General features: G+C 53.1%; 3 protein-coding genes across 6 annotated transcripts; 1 reads left to right on the top strand and 2 right to left on the bottom strand.

Moving 5' to 3' along the window:
- The first annotated feature begins 932 nt into the window (after positions 1-932).
- On the top strand, positions 933-5488 carry TMEM150A (transmembrane protein 150A). 4 transcript variants are annotated; one of them, XM_045193767.2, is made up of 8 exons: positions 933-1008; positions 1910-2090; positions 2532-2579; positions 2912-2998; positions 3632-3699; positions 3959-4128; positions 4350-4527; positions 4742-5488. In XM_045193767.2, the coding sequence occupies exons 2-8, from the start codon at positions 2026-2028 to the stop codon at positions 4978-4980; spliced, it is 855 nt and encodes a 284-aa protein (XP_045049702.1). In that variant the 5' UTR covers positions 933-1008; positions 1910-2025; the 3' UTR covers positions 4981-5488. The 4 variants fall into 4 exon arrangements, with proteins under 4 accessions (XP_045049702.1, XP_045049703.1, XP_024414348.1 ...); XM_045193768.3 differs by lacking the exon at positions 933-1008 and adding an exon at positions 1025-1226; XM_024558580.3 differs by lacking the exon at positions 933-1008 and adding an exon at positions 1233-1377.
- Positions 5489-6129: 641 nt separating this feature from the next.
- On the bottom strand, positions 6130-7944 carry RNF181 (ring finger protein 181). Its single transcript, XM_024558583.2, has 5 exons — positions 7823-7944; positions 7066-7196; positions 6771-6880; positions 6507-6581; positions 6130-6266 (listed from the first exon to the last, which is right to left on the bottom strand). Exons 1-5 carry the CDS (start codon positions 7906-7908, stop codon positions 6207-6209), a joined length of 462 nt encoding a protein of 153 aa, XP_024414351.1. The 5' UTR covers positions 7909-7944; the 3' UTR covers positions 6130-6206.
- A 1241-nt stretch (positions 7945-9185) lies between these two features.
- VAMP5 (vesicle associated membrane protein 5) lies at positions 9186-18761 on the bottom strand. Its single transcript, XM_024558538.3, has 3 exons — positions 18661-18761; positions 12152-12289; positions 9186-11713 (listed from the first exon to the last, which is right to left on the bottom strand). The coding sequence occupies exons 1-3, from the start codon at positions 18661-18663 to the stop codon at positions 11504-11506; spliced, it is 351 nt and encodes a 116-aa protein (XP_024414306.1). The 5' UTR covers positions 18664-18761; the 3' UTR covers positions 9186-11503.
- Positions 18762-19648: the final 887 nt, after the last annotated feature.

The following is a 19648-nucleotide window of genomic DNA, read 5'->3' on the forward strand; positions in this document are numbered from 1 at the left end:
CTGTGCAAGAAGATGGAGCCTCTCTGTGAATTCGAAAGAGAGACCCCTTTGTCCTGGGGCACCGCATACAGCCAGCAGCAGCTGGACTGAGTTTTACACCCCACTGGTCCGGTCAGCCTGGTCATCTTGTAATCACTCTACAGCCATGCTTCCACTACTTGTCCTGATGTGATTTGGAAAAGGTCTCCCCAACAGATTTCCTCTTTCCATTTTTAACTGGATCCAAAAAGCTTTCTTTTTTCAAGTCATTTTCCAGCTTCTCTGCTTCATTTCCCTCACAGTACTGGGCAGTTTTACCTTTGCCTCACCTACTGGGAGCTGTGGAACTTCACAACCCCCTGCCTCCTGGCAGCCTGGGCCCATGCTCTTAAGATAATGATTTGTTGGCGCTAGTGTCCTCTCACAAAAGCTCCCAACAGATGCTGGCCTTCCTTTTAGAGTTCCAGGCACCCTTCTGGTATGTTCAAAGTATTCTGCCTTTTTAACTAGGAAAAGAACCACTAGGGCACTCTTGCCCTATAGGTTTGGGTGAAGCTGGTAGGTAATTTATTCCTTTTCTTAAATTGCTGTGGGTCTCCCACCTTCCTCTGTTGCATACCAACACTTGGCCATGTGTGTCTACTTAGAATGGATGCCCATTGGTCTCTGCTGCCGTGTTTCAAGTTAAGTGTTGAGCGGTGGAATAATACATTTTGGACACTGACTTCTGGACAGTAGTACTATGTGTACTTGTACCCTTGAAAATGTATCCGGTGAAAGTAGCGTCCTCCAGAATTTGCTGCGTCCATGGAAGTATAAGTCAAATCATGGGCGCTTGACCTTAAGGAAGAGCTAAGGCTTCTCTGCGGGACACCCAGCCTGGGACAGAGGCAAGCACGTGGCACCACGAGGAGGGAGATGACCCCGAGTCTCAATTGTCTGCCCTTCCAGGCCGCGGAATGTGCCCAGCGGCGGAGGGAGGCTACCTCCAGCCACGTGCACGATGACGATCACAGGTGGAGCTGGAAGGTGCTGCACCGCCCCCCCTTCCCGCCTCCCGAAGCTTCCACCGCAGGAACGGGAAACCCGACTATCCTTTGGGAATCTCGGAGTTACAGCGGCCGCTGGAGTCCTCGTACCCGGGTCCCCGAGGCTGGGCAGCACGCCCGTAGGACCGGGTCTCTGCGCAGGGGCTCGGGATTTGTAGTCCCAAGCAGAGCGCGGGGCCCGCGGGGCACGGACTCCAGGTCCCGGCGGGCGGTGCGGCGCCGCGCGGCCTAGGGTGGGGGCGTGGCCGCCGGCCCTTTAAACCTGCACGGCCGCTTTGAGGGCCGCAGCCCCGGACGGCGCCACGCAGGGGCTGAGTAGTGCGCGGCAGCCACAGGGCGCTCTGGGGAGGTGCGTACTGGGCCCCCTACTTCTCAGGACCCCCAAGATCACCGAGGAAGGCTTGTTCCCCGGGTCCGGAGACTCGCTGGCCACAGGCTCCAGGCGCCCACGCGGGCCGGGCAGGGCTTCCCGCTTGATCCCGCCCTTCCCCGGGGTGCGGTAGTCGCGTGGTTGCCTGCGTGTGGCCGACCCTCTACGGGGCCTGGACCCCCTCCAGGCTTTCTTCGACTTGGCCCCTAGACCGTCCTAAGTGTAGCATGGCTTCCAGCCCGACTTCCTCGGGCGAGGGACGGTGACTACTACCTGTGCAGATGTTATGGCGCCGCCTGAGTCCCTGAGCAAGACGGTGGCTTTTGGGTTGGGCGCGGAGGCCCCGGTGGGTGCCACCACATTCTGATGGGGGCTGAGCCCAAATTGCCTCGGTGTGGGTACTCCGAGCTCCAGTGGGTGCCCCGAATCAGGTGATGCCCTAACACCGCCGCCCCTTACCGGCTTTAGCCACTCACTGGACCCTGGACTTTGACCCCTCTCTCTCCACCAGGCTGGGGCAGTTGATGGTTTTGGAGAAGTATCTTAAGGTAGCTGGTCCTGCCCCCTCCTCCCCACCTACCTCTTGCCGTCCCTCCCACACCACTACCACCCTGGCTCCCCCCCCTCATGACCGCCTGGATCCTCCTTCCTGTCAGCTTGTCAGCATTCTCCATCACGGGCCTATGGACTGTGTAAGTAAAGAGGGGGAGGGGGAGACAGCAAGGGAACAAAATGGGCCCAGGGACAGGACCTAGCCAGGAGCTTGATGGGACACACAAAGTCCCTTGTCCTGCTGCAGGCTCCAGGGTGATACCCAGGGTCACTCTGTCTCCAAAGTCTTGCCTGGTGCCTGGGCACACAGTCAGTCCCTTGGGACAAGCTGGCACCACTGCTGTCCAGCAAGGTGGCCCCAACAGACCTTCTGCTAGTTAGAGCAACTTGCAGAGATCCTCTAGTTTGTGGCCATTGCTGTGGGTTCTAGTGTGGCATCAGGCCTCAGGGCTATCTCAGCTTGAATCCCTAGCTAGGACAATGAGGCTGAATGGGGCCAGAATCAAGGGAAAAGACAGTGGTCAGTGGGGGAAGGCTGGGCTTAGCTGGGAGGGTCGTGGGTGACAGTTCTGCTCCCACAGGTATGCCATGGCCGTGATGAACCGCCACGTGTGCCCTGTGGAGAACTGGTATGGCGCACTCTGCAGACAGCTTCACTCTAAAGCTCCCTTCATCTCTGTTCCCTCTTGGGCCGGGGCTGCTGCAAGCCAGACGGAGACCCTGGGCCTCACTGCTCTTCTTTGACATTGGCGCGCCTGCCCCTCCCCAGGCATGGCTTTGTGCCCACTTACCTGCTTCCCACCATCCCTTCGCCCCTTTGGCTTCTGTCTCAGGCAGGCCCTAGGAGGTGGGCTCTCCTACTCCCTGATAAGGGAGGAGGTCTGGGAGGGTGGTCTCTGAAGTAAAGGCCAAGTGGTTAGGGGAACCCATTTCCCCCAATCTATTCTGTCCTGCCTTCCAGGTCCTACAACGAGTCCTGCTCTCCTGACCCCACTGAGCAAGGGGGTCCCAAGACCTGCTGCACCCTGGACGATGTCCCCCTCATCAGGTAAGGCCTGGGAACTGGGCAGCTCAGAGAGATCCAAGGCACTGATAGACTCCCAGCCAAGCCCCTCATCAAGCAAAGGCCAGTCCCAAAGGGTCTCCCAGGAATAATAATTATATAAGAGCACTTAATAACAGTGCTCCTTGACAGTTACTGTGTGCCAGGCACTGTGCTGAACGCTTTACCTGAATAACGCCATTTAATTCTCTCAGCACTGAGGCAACTATTGTTTTCACTATTTTATAGGCAAGGAAACTGAAATTGAGGTATGTCATCCATTTAGGTCACACAGCTGTTAAGTAGAGGTAGCTAGATTTAAGCTGAAGCCCTCTGATTGCCCAACCCAAGATCTGGCTCAAGGACAGCCAGACCAGCTACAGGCCTCAATAGTTTTGGGGAGTCCAAGGAGTCTCGGGGCCTGCCCAGCAATCCTGGGCACTTCCTAACTTGGCGCACACAAGCTCTGCTTTATTTGGAGGGGAGGGAGTGCCAGCCTGGGACCAGTTTGTGAGAGACACTGGCCCTTCTCATAAATCAGTGGCTTAAATCAAGCACAGAGAAAGCAAGTGGGCCAGAAGGGGGGCCCTCTGGTGCTCCTGCCCCTATCTCACTTTGTCCTTGCCCCCCTCCCCTCAGCAAGTGCGGCACATACCCCCCAGAGAGTTGCCTCTTCAGCCTCATTGGCAACGTGGGTGCTTTCATGGGTGAGTTGTGCCCTTAGCCCCCCTAGCCAGCCCAATCCATCCCACCCCTCCACACCCAGCCCCCAGGAAGGGCCCAGAAAGCCCTTGCTCAACACAGCCCACCCAACCAAGGGCTAAAGCAAGAGGGGCCACTTCTATCCCTGTTCCGTGAAGGCCAGAGGCTGACTCCCACATAGCCATCCTGATGGCTGAGGAACCTGAGGAAACCCAGTTCACCACCCACCCACCTATTCCCTTGTGGCTCTCAGTGTGTCTGAAGGGGTGAGAGCTAGCAGGCTCCACCCATGCTCTTCTTCCCCAGTGGCCCTGCTCTGCCTCCTGCTCTACGGGCAGCTCCTGGAGCAGAGTCGGCATTCCTGGATTAACACCACAACACTCATCACAGGCTGCACCAATGCTGCAGGCCTTGTGGTGGTCGGAAACTTTCAGGTAGACCCACCTGTCCACCTCTTGAACTCCCCCTAAAAGGGTACAGCTGTTTGCAGGGACCCTCAGTCTCCTGAGGGTTGACCCAAGACACAGAGGCAGCCCCTCAGGGTTGGGGGTGAGGGAAGCAGGGCCTGGGGGAAAAAGGAGGAAGAGAAAGAAGAGCTAAGAAGTGGGTAGAGGAGCAGGGCTACTCCACTGATGAGCCTTCTCTCTGGGCCCAGGTGGATCATGCTAAGTCTCTGCATTACATCGGAGCTGGTGTGGCCTTCCCGGCTGGGTTGCTGTTTGTCTGCCTGCACTGTGTCCTCTCCTACCATGGGGCCACTGCCCCCCAGGACCTGGCTATGGCCTACCTGAGGATTGTGCTGGCAGCCATCGCCTTTGTCGTCCTGATCCTCAGTATCCTTCCAAGATAGCCCAGCCCTTTCTCACCCAAGATGACTGGGGGAGAATGGCATGCCTTCCAGATAACACTGCCCAGTGTGGTCTTCCACTCCCTCTCCTGAGATGTCAGGCCTAGTCCTTTGCCCCAGCGTAGTTACATATCCGGGAAGGCAGGTGTGTTGCCAGTCCCCCACACATCCTACTGGACCTTTCCTTAGCCCCATTCCAGGCGGCGTCTTTTTCATCCATGAGAGTTCTCAGCTGCAGCACGGGGCAGCCCTGTGCGAGTGGGTGTTTGTCATCGACATCCTCATTTTCTACGGCACCTTCTGCTATGAGTTTGGGGCAGTCTCCTCAGAGACACTGGTGGCTGCACTGCAGCCTGCTGGCCGGGCCTGCAAGTCCTCCGGGAGCACTAGCACCTCCACTCACCTCAACTGTGCCCCTGAGAGCATAGCCATGATCTGAAGTCTGGGGAGGGTGGCTGGCCCAGCCTCCACTGCTCCCCACCTATGTCTTTGCATTTATTTTGTACCAAAAACAGTTTTGAGAAAGTGTTCTGTTGGGATATAGGCTTCCTTGTTCCTGTACAAGGGGCCATCCCACACCCACCTGTGCCATAGAGGAGTGGGCCCTGGCAGCTGCCTGAGCTGTGCATGACCCACTCCCCACCGTTTTTATGTTTAAAGGTCACATATCCTCAGTCACCCAGCCAACCCTTCAGGTGCCTTCTATTCCCCAGTGCCAAGGCCAGACCACTGGGGTTTTGTGCTGCAGGAATTGGGGGCTGGGAACAGCAAGGATAGAAGTGCTGGGGGGAGGGGGCCACACCTTAGTATGTGGGAAGGCCCACTTTTGGGCCCTGGGATTCTTCACTCTGCCCCTTACATTTTTTAGGGCAAATAACACAGCAGAACCACGTGGGTATTTTAGTACTTTTATATATATACATATCTATTAAAAGAATTCTAATTTGCATGTTTGTAGTCTGTTCTGCAGAGTCAGAGGGCCTGATTCAGGTCAGCTTTCCCTAGGAAAGAATGGGAGGAAAACGGTGCCCCTAGGAAGCGTCCCGAGTGCCCAGTACTCTGAGAGTAGGGCTACCAGAAATAAAGGATGGCAGGTGCTAGCCAAATACTCAAGAGCTTGAAACCCTGTTTGGGCTTTTAAGCAGTTTAAAGAACTGATCTGATCATTCCACACTTCCTTCCCCCACTCAAAGTCTGGTTTGAAGTTTGATTCCTTAGTATAAGGGGATGGGGGTGCGGAAGGTTGTGTAAAGAGCAGCTTTAAAAATGTTAGAAGCAAGAAGAAAATGCCTGGGATCCCATGGTTGACTAAAAATTATAGGGGGAGAGGGATGCATCTTTAAATGTCTACTGGGTGCCAGACCATGACACATTTTGCTTTCCAGCCATGAACACATAGGCCCAAGCCCTAGCCCGTCCAGTGGCCAGGTTCTTGACCTGGGTTCCACTGCCCTCAGGCCAGCAGGCTTGGCAGGGAAGGATGTGTGTCCTAGTGTCTTCTGCAGTCCAGGCCCACCTTCCCCAGTAGTAAGGCCCTCGTGGAGGCTGCAGAACCCCTGCCCAGGCCTGTGAGCAATGCAGTCGCAGGGTAGGTAAAGAAACCTTTAATGAGGATTCAGGGTGCAAGAGGAAGATGTGGAGGACCGCTGCTCAGCCCCAGCCGCCTCATGTGTACATGGCTCCATGCAGGTTCTCCAGTCGGTGCTTCTGCTGCTGCTTGCGAGCCTGAAGGAAAGAGGCAGGGGCCATATCTGAGGGCTTGTAGGTGAAGGGATGGGGCAGCTATGATGGAACTAGCTCTCACTGTTTTCAGGCCCCTGACATATGAGATGCCCCTCACCAAAGTCATGGGGAACACAGCCAGAGTCAGAGACCCAAGACCTACCCAGGCATGCTGAGGTGGGAGATCAAGAACAGCCTGAGGAAGCCCTATTACCACTCCCTCCACTTACCACCAGCTCCTACCTTATCTCGTCTGTGCTCCTCGTAAGTCTCGTCATCTGTGGGTAGCTCATGGCGGCAGAGGGGGCAGGAATTTGTCTGGGTAAAATGGGAGTGAAACACTGGGTAAAACAGGGTACCAGCCCAGGTCTGATCTTTAGAAGCTAATATCCATCCCCTGCTCCCAGCTCTCACCCTGACCCTTCTTCTCTGAGTTCCCCACACTTCATAAAAAGAAAGGGGCTTAAAAACTGGGCAGAGTGAGGGCTGGGAGAAAGGAAGCAGTACCTTGTTCAGCCAGGGCAGAATACAGTTGGAATGGAAGAAGTGGTGGCAAGGCATCTCAATGGCAGTCTCCTCCTCCTCAAATTCCAAAAGACACACGGGGCACTTGAGCTCTTTAGGAGGGAGTGCTGATCAGGACAGCTGCTACACGCCCCACCTCCCAGCTCCCACTCCTAAAGGACACTAGCCCCAACCTGGCCTGGAAAACTGAAGGGCCAGTGCACAGTCTGGTTTGAGAGGGACTGTGGGGGAAGGGGTCTGGCGGCCCTGCCCCAAAGAACAGAAACAGTGTTCTCACCAGACCGAGAGCCCCTGATGACTGTCCTGGGAAGGTTCTCAACCACAGTCTTGGCAGCAGGTGGAGGCAGGTGGTGATCCCAATCTACTACCAATCCCAAGCCTTCAAAGTCCATACTATTGAAAAGTGACCTGGAAAGAAAGACGCAAGGTCAGAATCAAAGAAAACTATACTTCCTCCTTGCCTCCAAAATACACTCGGCATCAACAGGTAAATACCTTGTCCAGCTAGTGGTAATTAGCTGCCCCAATCGGTAGTGCTCACTAGATTAAAAGCAGAGTGAGAAATGGTTTACAGCTGCTATCAGACAACCTCAAGCACGCAGGTTGTTTATTCTCATTTTACATCTGAGGCAACAGGCTCAGAGAAGTTACTCGGGCCACCCAGGAATGACCTGGTAAAGCCAGATGCCAAGTGGCAGTGTCGGTGTGCCTGGTGTTCCGAAGCAAAGTAGCTACTCACACCTACACGGCCCCTACCCCGCCCCCATGGCTCTCCTCCCGCGCCTCCTAGAGCCCGCAGCCCTCCCGTCACCGACTCCCCCTACTCCACCCAGTCTTTCCCAGAATCCCCTTAACCGGGAGGCCCAAGGACGATTCAAATTATCGACTTCCCTCAAATCTGGCCTCCCGACTAACTCTCCAGATCATTCATCTGTCCTCCCCAGAATCTGCTACCCCAGATAATCCGTCTTTTCCAGCCAGCCCCAACCCAGAAACCTGCTGCCTGGCCCCACCTCCCAGCCTCGCCCATCCACCTCGCGAGCTCCAGCAGCATGTTGGTTCGGGCCTCCTGCTCGGGGTCGGTGGGCTCGCAGTCGTGTTCATCAAAGTAGGACGCCATGGCAGCCCAGCTGTCTGACACAGCAGCCCTCGGACCCTGCGGACTACGTTTTCTCAGTACTGGCCAATAAACTGGCGAGGTGAGAGAAGATGGCCAATCATAGCATCCGAAAGGTGGGCACGGTAATTCATTAGGCGAACAGAAAGCGGAAGTATTCATTTTCTCATCTCTCGTTGGCTCAAATAAGTCAGGTGACCAAAGGCAAAAGCCAATAGCAGGGGCCAGGGCTGAATACAAAACTTTTGAGTCTGGGACTAGAGTGGATAGGTACGTGGGAGTCACGTTAGACCGATCCCACAGCGTCCTGAAAAGCTAAGTGGGCTGTTGGGGTCCCCGGTCAGTTCTGTGGCTCAGAGTGCCTTAGCGGTGCAGATGCTGAAGGTCTCAGAAAGGAGACGCTGGCCCGGGGCTCAGGGGGTCTAAGAGACCAGCGGAAGAGCCCGGAGTCAGGGCACTTTTCGCTGCTCTACCCAAGACCCACCGGGCATTAATGAACCCCTGAGTTCTAGTTGGTTCAGGAGTTGATGCTTGATTCCTCCCCGAACCGACCCCCCCCAAAAAAAAACCCCAAAACTTTCTGCTCATTTCTTTTGTTTTAGCACAAAAATAAAGGGTAGGTGGCAAACCTCCCCAACCAATAGAGGGATACCTGCTGGGGAACCTGGGGCCTTTCCAGCTCATGAGACTATCAGTGTGACCTTAGGCCCACTGCTTAACTTCTCCCCTAGCTCCTGTAGTGGCTTGATTTAAATAAGTAGTTTGCATCCCTGGCTACCCATGAATCTCCTGGAGGAGACGTTGCAGCTTCAGAGGGGAAAAATAGTCTGATACTTAACCCTCAAAGATTTTGATTTAACTAATCTAGGCCTGGGTGTGGTATTTTTGTAAGTTCTATGTGTGACTCTAACATGAGGCAGAGTTGAGCACTAAATGATTTGGATGATAGCTACCATTTATTTGGCATCTAGAACCTTCACCGATGTATGGATATTTTACACACAGTACAAATAATCTTCATGATTGTCCTGGAGCTAAGTGTCGTTATCCATTTTTACACACATAAAACCCAGGTGAGGGAAGTGGCTTGCCCAAGTTCAGATGGTATCTAAGTGAAGGCCAAGTGCTGTCCTCCATCTTTTTCAGGGAAGGAAGATGGTAGTGAGCCCAGTGGAAGTGTCACAGGTCAGGAGCCAGCTCAGAGTGAGTCTGCCTCGGACCAGCCTATAACTTGTGGGTTCTTGACTCGTGCAGGAAAGACTTCACAACACAAGTCCAGGTGATTTTCGAGAGTGTGTTTATTAAAGCAGGGGACAGTGAAACAAGGAAGGGCTTAGGATAGAAGAAGCAACAAGAGAGCCCAGGAAGGGCTGCTTTGGCTCCCTAGAAACATTATGGGAAAGAAGTGAGCCAAGGCAGGGCTGCTTTTAGCTCACTGGAGAGTCAGAGAAAAGGGGGGCCTTGGGGACAGGCTCAGAGGGGTTAGCTCGGGACAAGCTGCTGCTGCCCATTGCTACCCTGGTTGCAAGTCTCATGGGGTCCCTTAGAGTTCAGGAGATGCACGCCCATGGGGGGAAGGAAGAGAAAAGCACGGGCCAGAAGGGAGAGTGTGTGCTGGATCCTTCGTCTTAAGGGTTTTAAAGGCTGGGAGTTTAGGGGAGGTCTTAGGGAAGGATCTCAATAGAATATTCATCAGCTTCCCCGGGTGTGCCCTTTCAAGGTCACAGTCTCTATTAATTGGGCCAGGAGTCATTAGTCATCGAAACTGATCCTGACCTGCCACCTGGTTTTGCTGCTTTCTGGGCCTGGAGCTGCAATGCTATTGAGTCCTAGATGTTTTCTCTAGGGAGGAAAGGTAAGAGGGGGCGGGGGTTGTCTAAATTGCATGGCCAGTGATATGCCAGGGAAAGAAAGGCCACCCTGGGGATGAGGTCTGGCACCAGTTTTGCCCATTGCTAGGCACCTGCGGCATTCCAACCTGGTGACCTTCTGTACCTGGCTATAAATTGTTCAGTCAGCTTGTGCAGCTGTCTGTCTCAGCTTCCCCATTCCACTTGCCAAGGAATTTTCCTAGCTTCTCACTATTCTGCCTCTGAAATCATGAGCTCTGTGAGGGGTCCAAGCAGCTCCTGGGTTTTTCCTTGTTCCTCTGTCAACAGCCCTCTGTCTACCTAATAAGGAACTTCTCTTCCATCCTTGACCCTGAATTCACTTTCCTACTCCCACTTGAGTTGGAAATGCAGTTAAGTAGCCCAAGGAATGTGCTACCGTGTTTCCGCGGTTTTGAGGTTTTAGTAGGGCTTCCTTCCTTTTTCTGTGGCCTTTACCCAAATTTTTTTTCCTGTGGCCCTGAAGTCACTGCCTACTTGGCTGTATTTGGCCCTGGAGCTTTAAAAAGCTCAAATTCTCTATTTTCTTTAAAGTATCTTTTATTTTTATCTTTTTAAAAAAGATTTTATTTATTTACTTCTTAGAGAAAGGGGAAGAAAGGGGGAAAGAGAGGGAGAGCAACATTGACGTGAGGGCTACATCGATCAGTTGCCTCTCACACGCGCCCAACCAGAGACCTGGCCTGCAACCCAGGCATGTGCCCTGACCGGGGATCAAACTGGCAACCCTTCAGTTCACAGGCCGGCACTCAGTCCACTGAGCCACACCAGCCAGGGCTATGTATCAGTTAGTTGTTCCACTTATTGATGCATTCATTGGTCAGCTGCTTCTTGCATGTGCCCTGACCCGAAATCAAACCCCCAACCTCGGTGTATCGGGACGACACTCCAACCAACTGAGCTCTCCAGCCAGAGCATCCAAATTCTCTCCTACAGGGTAAATCCCGGGCCGTCCTTTGTAACTGCATCATGGCACCACACTGACCCGTTTTGTTCCCACTGCCGCCTGCCTCATCCGTGATCTGATATAAAGCCTGAGGAAAACCATGAGCAGAGAAACTGGGGAGGAGGAAGTGATCAGAGGACAAAAAGTCTATCCGAAGGTGAGAGCCTCGTGATATAAAAATCTCTGAAGTGCTTTCCTCTTTGTCATCCCATCTGGAGTGCCATTGGACCTCTGAGCCACCCCAGAATGAATAATAACAGATTTCATTCTCAGAGAAACAAGCTCAGAGGGCAACACTTGCACGGTCTTGTTTGGGGGCAGTTGTGCCTTTACACCTGTCTTTGTAGGGTCGGATCAAGTAAGGAAATGAGAGGAAGGGGCCACTTCCCAAGAATGGAGCCCTTCGGTTGGTAGCCTTTTTAAGCAGCCTGAAGGGTAAAGGCAGAGCAAAATGAACCAACCAGAGACCTTCAAAGACACACACACACACACACACACACACACACCAGCTGTTAACCAAACAGCAGCTTTTAACCAAGCAGCAGCATTTACTGAGCTCCAAGTGGGGCAATCTTGGCACGGCCAGTGCAGTAGGCTGCCCTCAAGGGCCAGTGTGTGGCGTGATAGGAGATGAAAGGTGCACACTTCGGAGCTGCCCTTGGGCGCTCACTGTGGTGGCTCAGGTAGGAGCAAATGCCAAGGTTCTTTGGAGACCAGAACCAGTCACTGTGGCCATTTGGCTTCTCCTCCAGGCCCATCTGGGTCAGTCCCCAGGCCTCGAGGCAGTACCTGCACCCTGGCCTTGTGAGGCACTGCCACCCTCACTTTTCTGTGGGAGAAAGATGACCAGCAACACAATCAGGATGATAAGCAGGCCACCGCCCACCACCAGCCCCAGGTAGATACGCCAACGGATGTTCTCCCAGCGCTTCTTCTGGGCCAGGGTCTTGGTTGTCTTGCTGAAAGCTGAGCTCTGTGGATACCCCCAGACACAGGATGGGAGTTAGTGGTTCCACAGAGCCCCAGAGCCAGCTCCCCCCAACCCCACCCCAGCAAGATGTAGTCTCCTCCCACATCCTTTCCATCTGCATGCTCCCTTTCCCCACATAGCCTGCCCTGGGATCCTCCCGACCTGACTCCTGGTCTCGGACACTGGTGTAGCCCTTGACTTGCAGCCCTGTGGGTTCACCCCTAGTTAACAATGTCAGTCCTCAATCTTTAGGAAGCTCCACAGCTTCAAACTAAGGCCTACCCATTGCATATTTAGGCTAGGGGTGCCTCAAGAAACCCATAGGCCCCACACTGGCCCTCAGGTCCCTGCAAGGGCCTGGAGACCCTGAGCATAGCCTAACAGCTCCCTCTGATGGCTCCTCCTAGCCTCCCCACCTCCCTGCTCCCCCAGGCCTCACACCATGTCCAGGAGTTGGTCTGAACGCTGCTCCAGATCCGCCAGTTTCCCCTCGCGCTCCAGGACCTTGTCATAGTTCTTGAGCATGATTTCCGTCACCTCGTCCGCCTGCTGCTGGCACCGCTCCAACTCTTTCCCTGCCTGGGTACCAAGACCAAGGTCAGAGCTGAATGAAGCCCCAACCTGGCCCTCATCTGGTCCTGAGACCTAGAGGCCTCCTTGCTCCCACCGTGTATGTGTTTGCGCACGTGTGTGTAATGTCTGGTTGGGGAAACAGCTCTTTCGTGTAAGCATACAATGTGTGTAGAGTAAAGGGCAGGCCTCCCGAGTGTGTATGGCTCACCTTGTTCTCGCAGGCCCCTCTTCTTGCCCATCAAGGCAGGTCCTAGGCCAGCCTTGGCTTCCAGCATCTCAGCTTCCTCTAAGGTGCCCCAGGATGGGACCCTCCCAGACCCCCACCCTCCCACAAAGGAAACACTTTGTTCACCTGCTCTAGGATGGCCTCTAACAAGTGCACACCTGCCCTATGGCTTCCCCTAGCAAAGAGGAAAGAACCAAGCCACTTGGCTAGAGGCCAAAAAGAAAAATCTACCCCACTGAGCTAGAATGGAAATTTTGGACCATCACACATCATAGTCTCTGCCTAATCCACAGACACAAACTGAGATCAGATCTCCCTCCTCTGGCCTCTGACTGGCCAAGCCAGTTCTGTCTTGTGGCCTAACCTGCTCCTACGTCAATGCTCAAAGTTGACTCCCTTTCTGCCTGGAATCTCAGCCTTCCTGGACTCTGACCTCTAGCCTTCCAGCTAGCCAGGGTCTTCACTGGGGTCCAACTCACACAGATGAGATCAAGTCCTGGATCCCCCAGCCTGGGCAGCGGTCCTAACTGACAAAATTACCCAGCTCATTTCAAAGGACTGAGAAGGGGGGTGCAGGGTCCAAGCTTCAGGATGCTGAAAGGTCAGGGAGAGGAAAAAAAGCTTGGGTCACAAACAAGAAAGAAACTGGGCTTTGGACACATGCAACTGAGAGAGACCTGGGGCAGGAGGTCCTGGGGAGAGTGGAAGGTCCAGGAGCAGGTCAAGGGACAGGTCAGGGAGATGAATACAAGAGGATTAACACACTACAGCAATTCCCTCCTCCCAGTCTAGACCCCCCACAGCCCATCCCTCTTCTCATCTCCTCCCCACAGATCATTGGCCAAGCTCCCTTTCCTGCCAAAACATATTGCCCATTGTCTGCTGCAGACACTTTGGCACTAGACTGAATTCCACTTAAAACCACAGAAAAGGAACGGATACGGTGGTCACGGAGGACCACCGCCTACTCAGGCAAGAATCTTCATTCAGGATCCTTGAAGGTGCTTTACACACAAGCTACCCGGTTTGTGATTCCAACCTCCCCACTGGGCCACAGGCTCCCAGAGGGAAGCCAGGGACCAGTGCCCTTCCTCTGTCCACCCGGAATCAGGGTCCCAGGGGGCCAGCACAGTGCTGACCATTGCAAGGACTCAGTGAGTGTGTCAGCTGCATTACAGCCTATCCAATAGCAACTTACTCTCGAGAGCTGTTACCCCCGTGTGTTTATCTAACCCAGCAGGAATTTCAAGGGGTAGCATCTGAAACCCAAGCAGGTCAATATTTGTTCACGAGCTAGAAAAGCAATATTTGTCTCCAAAGGAGACAGCAAACCATGGCAGATGAGTGTGCTCACAGGCCAGGAAAAGTAGTAACTGAGGAACAAGGAGGGGTAATAAAGAGAGCGGGGAAGCTGTACTTGTCTCTACCTGTTCCTGAGTCAACAATCATCAATACTATTATGACGAGTAGATTATTCAACAAGGTCCTATTATTTGGAGCCTCTCACTTTATTTTTAAGATTTTATTTATTTCTAGAGGGAGGGGAAGAGAGGGAGAGACATATTGATGTGTGAGAGAAACATCAATTGGTTGCTTCTCACATGCCCCAACAGGGGACCTGGCCTGCAACCCAGGCATGTGCCCTGACCAGGAATCGAACTGGCAACCTTTTGGTTTGCAGGTTGGCACTCAATCCACTGAGCCACACCAGCCAGGGCAGAGCCTCTCACTTAGAAGCAGTACAAGCATTCCCCACATTCAAATCATCCAAGGCAAAAACTTGGAAATGGACAAAGATTTAAAAATGAGAATCACTATGAGATCAGTGGGATCTTGGATATTATTTTTTCTACTCTGAAAGCTACAGCTGTTATTATTTTATTCTCCAACTTGGGGTGGCATCGGGTCATATTCTCTGGGAGAGCTGGCCATGCCTCCCACTGCAATCTGCAGCTTCCTTCCCCCACTGGATGCCAGGCCTACCTGGACTCAAGGTAGGTCCAGGCCTAAAAAGAACACATCCGCTCCAAAAACATGGAGGCCTCAGGCTCAAGTTTCTAGCCCTCCTTGGCCCCACTCAGCTAAAGAACTACAGGATGTGGAAGGAAGTATCAACCACAGTCAAGGCCAAGCTGCCTGCTACCACATTGAATTCGGACTAGTGCCTGGCACACAGAGCCACGTGGAAAATATTTTCTGAATGAATAGTACCTGTTCTTAGGAAGACACCTAAAGGCTGAGGAAAGAGACACGTATGACACAATTAGAGAAGAGTGAGGAGTTACACTGGGAGACACAAAGAGTGAGTGTTAGAGCTGCCTGCAGAGGGGTGTTTCCCGAGAACCTCCATAGACAGGGTGGGGTGAGCCCTTGAAGGATGGGTGGCACTGGGGCATCCTGGGCATGGAGAGACAGAGACACACTCAGGACAGCAAAGCACCAGGCAGAAGGCAAAGGTAGAGGGGCAGGGTGGGCCAAAGAAAGCTGCAGAAGTCAAGAAGAGGAAGATCACTTGGAGGCAGGATTAGAACAAGAGCTAGCATAGGTTTCTGAGCCAAGGGCGACATTGTAGAGGTGTTTCAGATAATTTCTCTGTTGGTGGCAGACTGGCATGGATGGAAGTGAGAAAACTTAGAGCAGAGAGGCCAGCCAGAAGGGGCGAGAAGTGCCATCAGCAAGGGTGTGAAATGTCCACCAGGCTGGGGGGAACATAGAATGTAAAGAGGATGGGGAGGGGAGAGAGGCACTGCCAAGCCCTGCCAGGGGCCTGAAGGGCTTGAGGTGCTGAGCCAGGGGGAGAGGGGAGCACCAGTATGCTGCCAGCCAGAGGGTGGCAAGTATACATGAAATGTTCATGACAGACAGTGACCCTCTCTACAGAGTTCCCCTCCTTCAATGCTCAAATGTCCCCCCAGGTTTCTCCAGGCCAAATGCCCTTAGTTCCTCTAAAAACGAAGTTCTCAAAATCTCCCTGTCCTAACTCTCATGTCTCTGCTCTAAGTTAGTGCCTAAGAAACCCTATTCTAACTGTCATGGCAGTGGTGAGATGGACCTGCGCAGCGACCAGGTGTATCAACTCCTTCCTCACCTGAGCTCAGAGACTAGATCAGGGCTCTGCACTGCAGCCCTGGGTCCCTTCAACTCCTGCCTCTGACGCTCGCCAGCAGAGTGACTGAAGACTGAGGACGTGACCTTTCTGACCTGCCACTTCCTCATCTATAAAATGGTGACAATAATGTCTACCACAATGTTTGCTAAGACATGCGACATATAATAAATAAAGTGCATAGCTCAATTCCTGACACACACTAGATGCTCAATAAATAGTAGTCCAACTTTCCCCAGCTTTATTTTTTTAATTTTCATTTATTTACTTTTAGGGAGAGGGGAAAGGAAGACCAAAGAGAGGGAGAGAAACTTGCACACCCCCTAATGGGGACCTGGACGGCAACCCATCTGGAACCTGACTGGGAATCGAACCAGTGACCTTCTGGTTTGCAGGCCTGCACTCACTCCACTGAGCCACACCAGGGCCAGCTTTTTTCTTTTTCTTTTTTTTTAAACAGTCACATCCCAAGAACTGCACAATACTTATGCTCAAAAAACCCTTTTAGATGTTTTTACAAAATATACAGCCAAGCAAGCTCCTTCTTATGGTAAACGTGTGCCCTTGTTTCTAACCTACATACAGAACTTTACATGGGCCTTTGAGAACCTGCATCTAGTTTATTTCCATCAGGCACTACAGCACAGGTGGCAAACACTAGGCCCGCGGGCTGAATCTGGCCCAGCACCTTGTTTCCACCCAGCGGCAGAGCCGAGCTCTCACTTAACTGTTAAGGAGTAGTTACATTTGTACAGCCCTAAAATTACATTCTGCCCTTTGAAGGCCACTGTGAGGCTGATGTGGGCCCCGGTGAAAATGAGCTTGACACCCCTGCATTACAGGCTGTTGAGAAGGTGGCATGTGGTGACCATAATAACAGCCACCACTCAGTGAACACTACTCTAAAGCTAAGCAGTGTTGCTAGCTTTCTGTTAGCTTTATCTCATTTAATCTGCAAAAACAACCCAATGGGGACATTACTATTATCTCAGTTTTATAAGAAACTGAGTCTCAGAGGGGGTAAATCGCCCACTCAGAGTCACAGAGCGAGTGAGCAGAAGTCCTGGGGGTTGAACCAACACAGACTCTGAGGATCACATTCTTTTTCTTTTTCAATGATCACATTTTTTTTTAAATACTCACCTGAGGATATGTTTATTGATTTTAGAGAGAGAGGAAGGGCAAGAGAGAACATTGATGTGAGAGAGAAACGTGGATTGGATGCCTCCCGCACGAGCCCCAACTGAGGATCAAACCCACAACCTAGGTATGTGCCTGACCAGGGATCAAACCCACAGCCTTTTAGTATATGGATGACACTCCAACCAATTGAGCCACCTGGCCAGGGCGAGGATCACATTCTTAATACTTGTGCTAAACTGAATGTAGGCAAAGAGAGGCCAAATGCTTTAGCTGGATGGCTAAAGACTCACCAGGCCTTTTGATGCTGTTATCCCAACTTGTTGCATGTGAAGGAGGCCAAAACCCAAATTCTTTGGGAAGCACATGAAAGAGGACTATCTATAAGATGAGTGAATTCACGTCATTACCCATTCTATTTCCATCTTTCCCATCACTGTTCCTACTCTGATATCCCTGATGTCCACCACCATGTCTGGCACAAAGGAAAAACAAGAAATATTTGATTTGAGTAAGTCAGAGAACAGGAAAAGAGAAGGGAAAGGAAGAAGAATCAGGTAGGGAAGGGAGATAGGAAGAAGGAAGGGAAAGAGCAGGAATGAAAGAACAGAGGAATGGGAACAGGAGATGGGACGGGGAGAGAGACCAATGTACCCTTCCCAATCTCTGATCTACTATTTGCCTCAACCTCTGCGAGTCCGAGTGTCCCAGTTTCCCCCAATAAATTATCCTACCCTCGGCCTTCATTTCAGGAGCTTCTTCTCCCCAACTGCTAAGGGCCAGCTGGAAGCCCACCCCTATCCCTGCCTGATCCCTTGCCCTGCATGATGGGAAGTGGGTTCTGGAATCTGTCCCATTCTCAGAGCCACCCTCAGTTTCCTGGCATGGCCTTGGAGCTCAGCACTACCTTCCTGCCCAGCTTCCTCTTCCTGCCTCCAGAGCCCTGGAGATGAGGCCATCCAGGCATGGCAACCCATAGCCAGGCCCTTCCATCACACCTCTGCCAGCTTCCCTACAGCAGAAACTTAAAAGCACCAAGCCTGTTTCCTGTTGGGCCCATCTTCCCAAGGGGAAGGGAGGACAGCAACTGGCACCACCTGTTCCTGACACCTTTGCCTTGGAGATGGCAAAAGAGGGCAGAGGCCAGAATCTGCAGCGGGAGTGGTGGATGACTCATCTCAGGAATGTGTCCCTAGATAGGGGTTAGGAGGGAGTCAGGCCTGTGTCACAACTCTGATAATTTCAGTGGAACTTTGGTAGTAAACATCTTTCTTTTCCCCTTCCAAAAGCCTGCCGTGTGCTGGCTCAATCTCCAACCACCTCATCTGCTCAGGTTTCCAACTCCCCGGGCCAGGCCTGACTCCTCGCAGCTCCAGGAAGGGCTGGAGGTCATCATGTTACCTACCACTTCTCAGGAGCGGGTTCTGAGTGCCCGGCAGGTAGGTCTCTGCCATTCTATCTCCTTTAACCTCACATGGACCCAGCAAGGTAGGTATTACTGACCCCACTTCACAGATGAGGAGAAGGAGGCACAGGGAGGTTACATGACTTGCCCAGGATCACAGAGCAGGTAAGTGGCCATCACCAGGACCTCGGTCTGACTCGAGACCAATGTTCAAAAAACCACTAAGGAAAGGTGGTTTTTTGCACTTCCCACTCAGGGAAGTGCAAGCCAAGTTTCACTCACCCAGCGTGGGACAGGGGCAGCCGATGGGGCTTACTCCACTTTCCCTCCCCATCTGCGAGGGCAGTGGAGGCTCCAGCCCCAGCCCTGTCCCTGGAGTGGTACCTCGCCTGTGGACCTATGGTCCCGGGAGCGCCGCCGCCCTCAGACTCCTGTGTCGCACACACTTTGCTCACCCTCTGCCCTTCTCCCAGCCCGCCCCACCCGGCCCGGGCCCTCACCATTGCTGCAGTGGCTGTCCGGCTGCTCCAGCACCTCTGCGGGCAGAGGATCCCACAGCAAAGCTGAGAGGAAGCAGAGGGGCGGGGAAGGGCGGGGCACAGGGGGGGTGAGCCCCGCCTTCCCCAGCAGCGGATATTAAGTCCAAAATCGAAAGCAGTCTGCTACTCCGACCTGGGTCCTTCGGGTGCCTCCTCCACCCACCTTTCAGACGACTCCGCAGCCTCTTGCACTGGGGCTGAGCCTGAGCAGCCTGGCACCAGGTCTACACCTCGGGGCCCAATCTATGAAATGGGCACAGTGCAGGGGGGGGGGGGTCGCAGGGGGGTCACTCAGCGAGGTCTCTCTAGGGCGGCATCCAAAATCAGACAGATTGGGCTCACTTGGTGAGGCACGATTCACTCACTCAACAAGCAGCTGTTTGAGCACCATTGTCAGGCACTGCTCGGCCCTGGAGACACCTTAGCCAGCCAGGCGGGGGTCTCTGCCACCCTGGTGAGTGCATCTCACCCTTAACCAAACACAGATCCCCCCAAAGTTTGAAACTAAAAAAAGTTTATTCACGATAAACATTATGAATGCGTTACCTTCTACTGAATTGCACATTTTTAAATAGTCAAAGGTATGTTATGTGAATTTCACCTCCATTAAAAAGCAGACCCGTCATGGGGAAAGTGCCAGCTCTAGCTTTTCTGTATTTCCCAGGAGGGCAAATGCAGCCACGCCCTGATCAGAGGACGCGTGAGGCTGCTGTGCTTACTGCCCCCATGGCCCTCCCGAGGTGATCTTCCCGTGCTCATCCTCTCCTCAGCGCTGCAGGGAAGTCAACAGTCACCCGTTCGCCCCACTCCATGCCACCCCAGACACCTCCAATGTGGCCCCTCTTGGCCTTCCCTCCCCGCTCTTCTTCCGCTGGGGCGCATTTCCCAAGGGCCCCTTTTTTTTTTTTTTTTTTTTTTTTGCTTCTGTAACTCATTTCCTGAGCCTGGG

Source organism: Desmodus rotundus, chromosome 5 (assembly GCF_022682495.2).
Source record: "Desmodus rotundus isolate HL8 chromosome 5, HLdesRot8A.1, whole genome shotgun sequence".
In the NCBI taxonomy this organism is placed as follows: Eukaryota; Metazoa; Chordata; class Mammalia; order Chiroptera; family Phyllostomidae; genus Desmodus; species Desmodus rotundus.